The 5,274-nt window shown below is 36.4% G+C and overlaps 1 protein-coding gene across 1 annotated transcript in view; it reads left to right on the top strand.

The window, feature by feature from the left end:
* Positions 1,541–5,274, top strand: part of LOC109235584 (protein MAK16 homolog) — a 4,948-nt gene continuing 1,214 nt past the window's right edge. The window contains exons 1-7 of the mRNA XM_019401749.1: positions 1,541–1,676; positions 1,870–1,991; positions 2,070–2,179; positions 2,840–2,958; positions 3,060–3,157; positions 4,860–4,947; positions 5,060–5,194. Coding sequence (XP_019257294.1) covers positions 1,930–1,991; positions 2,070–2,179; positions 2,840–2,958; positions 3,060–3,157; positions 4,860–4,947; positions 5,060–5,194 — 612 coding nt within the window. The 5' untranslated portion in view covers positions 1,541–1,676; positions 1,870–1,929. The remainder of the gene's footprint in view (positions 1,677–1,869; positions 1,992–2,069; positions 2,180–2,839; positions 2,959–3,059; positions 3,158–4,859; positions 4,948–5,059; positions 5,195–5,274) is intronic.

Raw genomic sequence — 5,274 nt, forward strand, 5'->3', positions numbered from 1 at the left:
GGTTCAGGGCCAGGAACCAAATAATTCCATCTTATTATTATTCATGTGTGGTGTATATTTTGATTAACACCATAACGCACAAAGATGAGTTCCCAAAGTTGAGGAAGCAAGTTAGTTTTTCTAACATGAGGGGGAGAGATGATAAACATTTGAGAAACAGTTACGCGGAATGAATTATCATTTGTACATCTAGATCCTCGAATAAAATAATATGAACTTGAAGTTCATAAAAAGAATAATTCATTTGCAATATATTCCAAAGCATGCCAGATGCATTTGCTAACCCAAAGAAAGTATGTTTATTCTCATTGCAAATGCTCCTATTAAGTCCTAGAAGGACAAAGTCTATGGTACGCTTAAAGCGTATAGACAAATCGGTTTCAAATAAACTTTTTGATAAAGAAGATGAGCAAATGATCAAAATGATCATAATAAAGGAGGCAAGTGATCTAGAAGATCACATGACATAACACTTCATAAAATCTCAGGAGAGATTCGGGTACCTGAATATATGAATGAAGAGATCTCTATGTTATGTCTATATGAAAATAAGGAGGTTGGAACCGATATAAAATGTTTGTCGACGATATTGATTATAGCGCTAAATATATGTGAGGATCTTAAGTCTAGGAAAACAATTCAAGTAGAATTTGATTTCATATGAAAGGCACGTAGTTTTGGACATATAGTTCAGACACTCGAAAGTATAAAGTCAATAGGCATGTGCAATCACTTTCATGTATTTTATATGTCGGCATGACATGAAAACTTGATATGCATCTAAAGTCTATTTAAATGGCTTATATGACTATACTTATATGACAATCCCCAAAGGATTTAAATTGCTTAAAGCATATACAATTCTTGATCTTGAAGTACCATTTCCTCAGTGCAATTTGTGCACATTTGTATCTTGCTATAACTATAAGCATGATAATGTGATAGCGAGAATTTTCAAGGTTTAACATATTCATTGGAGTTAATATGGCTGATTAAGTCACAAACTCTCTACTGACATCAACCTTCAAGAAGCTAGTGCACAAGATTGGGATGCGAAGGCTCAAAGATGTGAATTGATGCTCTCATCAGGGGGAGTTAATACGCGTTGTAATCTTTTTTCCTCACAAGGTTTTGTTCCACTGGTTTTCCTTGCAAGGTTTTTAACGAGGCAACCAAAATGCGTATTGTTAGATATGTGTACTCTTTTTCCTTCTCTAGATTTTTTTTCCCACTAAGTTTTATTTTAGTTAAGGTTTTAACGAGGCACATTATCTGGTAGATAGACATTCAAGGGAGAGTGTTATAAATAGAGTTTTATTTATGGTGAATGTCTATATTTAGAGAGATTTTAGGGATTATTAGTTGGTGGCTAAGTTACTCTTTCTCTATAAATAGAGAGTTCTATTCCATTATAATTTATCATATATCAATAAGAATTCTTTGTATGTACTTTTATGTGCAATACTCTTTTTCTTGTTTTATTGTTTCATAACATAATAAAATTATTTGTAGTTAATGTTAGATAATCTTATAAAGCAAAAACTTTCCAAAATACTGGAGCCCGAATTCGAAGAGCTTAACATTCTTGCCAAAACCCTGCTTTAACTCTGAGGGGCCAAAACCCTCACCTCCGTCTGCAGTTACGCACTTCTGCTCTCTTTTCTCCGAATCAAACTGTATGTGCTTTTTTTTCCTTTTATCCTCTTGCAGTAATTCTTGATAGTAAGACAAATTTTTATTGAATTGTACTGTAATAACTGTGTTTGCGTCTCTTTTACATGTTCATGTATGTTCTTATTTGCATTACATGTTATAATATTGCTGAAAGTTGTGATGATATACCAATTTTCTTACAAAACCTTTGTGCAGTTAAGTTATAAAGAGTGAGTGCGCACTCATTGTCTCTTAACTAGGGTTGAGTGAGAAAAGATGCAGCACGATGAGGTCATATGGCAAGTTATCAGACACAAGCATTGCAGCTTCATGGCCAAGTCAGATCTTTCTACTTAATTTGATTCTCACTTTATATACCATTTGTTTCTCATCTTTTTCTTTTGCAATATTGACAGAATTGAGACAGGGATATTTTGTCGAAATCCATATAATGTAACTGGGATTTGCAACCGTAGCTCGTGTCCTCTGGCTAATAGTCGGTACGCCACCATTCGGGATCATGATGGTACTTATGCACAGCTTATTCTTGTCATTCTTGAAATTATATACAAGAGGCTATAGCTTCTTCTTTTTTTTCCCATTCATTTTTTAAATATAAGAAAATGGTTGTAATCACGATCCTAGGGCATACAAGATGTATTTGTTAATGGTTTGGCTGGCTGCAATTGGAAAATTGTTTTATTTATGATCATAAATGAATGACTTGGCTGTAATAGAAAAAAGGATTTTTACCTATCGGCTTGTGTTGCTTGTACCCTTCCATTCCTAGAGAGTATTTTATACTAGTGTTAAATGCTAGGTTCTAGTTGAAGATGTTTCTTTGGTTGTGAAGTGCCTGTCCTGTTTACCCCTTTTTGTCTGGCTAATTGACTTGGGGGAATTACCATATACTTGGATTATATTGATTTATCATTTTTCGTCTGGGTTTTAAGCTATGAATCATGAGGGTAATTTAACTTTTTCTTGATGGGATAAGCTAATATGGTCATCCTAAATGTTCTGATATTCATAGTAAAGCTGTCTAAAGAATCTACAGTCTGGTTTCATTGGAGGGTTCTCCAAAACTCCTTGTTTCTGGTTCTATAGTTTTCATTAATGACTGAATTCTTGTAGGAGGAATTAGAATTTTCTTTTGGATCCTCTGAGTTGTTTTTGTGTTATGCAGGAGTGTTCTATTTGTACATGAAAACAATAGAAAGGGCTCACATGCCAAACAAACTTTGGGAAAGAGTTAAATTGCCAAGAAATTACGAAAAGGCTCTTGAAATCATTGATAAACATTTGGTAATGAAATTAACTTTTTTTTCACTTACCGCTGTATGCTTGTTGTTCTTCAAAGCAATAACTTCCCTCCTCCCTCCTTCCCTCTCTCTCAACTACAACAGATGTACTGGCCAAAGTTTCTTGTCCACAAGGCAAAACAAAGATTAACAAAAATGACTCAGATGCGAATAAGAATGAGGAAGCTTGCTTTGAAAACAAGGTTCGGACCTCCCTTCTCATAAATTTGGTTTACAGTTAAAATTCTCTCCTAAACACTTAGATGTAGTTGGTGATTTATTGTGTCTCGAGTTTACTTTTTAATCTTACTCTTTTACGGTCTTGAGCATTATTATAGAGGAAATTTGAGGTGCATGCTTGAAAGTTATACATTCTTGTTTGTTTTACAATCTGGCTCTTCATCCCTTTTCACCTTCTCGCACCCTGGCTTCCAGAAGAACCAATACAAACAAGTAATCTCTTGGCTTGTTAATGAGGCAAAGGATGAGATGACTGCTAGATGCGGTCCAAGTAGACTTGTAGTTAGATGACATTTAGGCGTGGTAAGCTCAAATTTTAATATTTGTTCATTCAGGAGAGAAAGAGCGTGTGATGTTCCATAAGAGCCTCTGTTTATCACATCTTCAATAGCTATACCAATGGACTGCGATATTGGATAACATACACCCAATGTATGCCGAATCATAATTGTCCCGTCTTATCCAGTTAGAATAGTTTAGCTGCAGCTTTTACCCACGATGAATGTACTAGGTTTTAATTTAGTCTCTGGCATATGCAGCTAATCACATCCTCTATGAAAACCCCCCTTTTCCACAATCCCCAACTACTGCCAACCCTTTTCTTCCGTCTTTCCCAATACTGCAACTTCCTAACTGTTCTTGTGGTATCCTTGGTTCTCCTAAGCTGACATGCCTTCCGCATCCACTTGGTCACTGCATCTCCCCACTGTCATTTCTCATAAAAATCCCTCTTCCACTGTCCTAACTAGTTCATGGTCTTCACCCTTTCCCTCTTTGACCCAAAAACCTGCCTCCCCTCTATCCCATAGCCCTACAACTGTTAGAATACCTAATGGTGGTGGAATTGTTTCTGGAATCTGGGTGGAGGGATTTTGCTAAATAGACATACTCTCCCCCTAATTTGGGCCCTTAACACAGGAAGCCTAAAATTGACGGGTAATGAGCTCAATTACCATTTCTGATCATAAGCCTTGTGTCAAGGATGCAATGCCATTGACTTGTAAAACGCAGACTTTTTAAATATAGGGCACAAATTGCAGAGCAAATATGGAAGTACCACGCATAATTTTCTTGGAATTGCATAGTTATTGCTATTTGCAGGGACTCCTCTCTCATTTGACTCGAATTAGATAGTTCTAATAACCTTCCTCTATGATAGTATCCGCGGTCATTGCTGCTGCAAAGGCATGGGCATTCTTTTATTCCTTTCCAGTCTAGATTATGTACACATATATATTTTGTTTTTTGACGACGACGGTGTCATGGCCAGATTATGTACAACATAATCGCCATCGCTGTAATGGTATATTCTTCCAGTTGGTAGTTGATATGATAATGAACTTTTTAACAGTTGCACAGTTTCAAACTTCTCTAGGGGGATCAATCTCCCATGGTAATTAGGTGAGATGGTATTGGAGAATATTCCATTTTATCCTAATTCAAACTAGTACTTGAAAGCTTGCTTTATCCCAAAAAATGTAATGGTAACAGTTGTGTTGAGCTCAAGAACAGTTATAAATTTTCCTCCCATCTTTTTCAGGATGGGACTTGTTTTCTTCCATATTTTGGTATCTCCCCTTGAGGAATTAAATTTTTTGCTTATGGATGTTTGACTGAAAGCATTTTCCTGCACTCGCTATATGCTTTAATTTGTTGCGTCTCCAGGGAGAAGATAATGACCACACCTAGGAAAGAAACGAAAAGAGAATCTCGCCGACAGGAAAAGGCTGAAAAAGCAGCTCTTCTCGATAAAGTAAGTTTAAGCTTGTAATTCTTTCTCTTGTTCGGGGTAGAGCATTTTTTTCCTTAAGTTGGTAGGTCATCTGGCTATTTCCTTTACAAGTCATGCCATTTGTACTCTGCAGAGCATTGAGAAGGAACTGCTGGAACGCCTTTCTAAAGGAGTATATGGGGATATATACAATTATCCTGAGCGGAAGTATCTGGAGATTCTTGGTAGGGAAGCAATGCAGGTGGCTAGCGAAGAAGAAGATGAGGAGGTCTTGATCAAAAGCCCTGTTATGCTGTCTTAAATATTCTCGTTTTTCTAGTTTCCCTTTCTTCTCTTGGTTGCTATCCC

This window comes from Nicotiana attenuata, chromosome 12 (assembly GCF_001879085.1).
Source record: "Nicotiana attenuata strain UT chromosome 12, NIATTr2, whole genome shotgun sequence".
In the NCBI taxonomy this organism is placed as follows: domain Eukaryota; kingdom Viridiplantae; phylum Streptophyta; class Magnoliopsida; order Solanales; family Solanaceae; genus Nicotiana; species Nicotiana attenuata.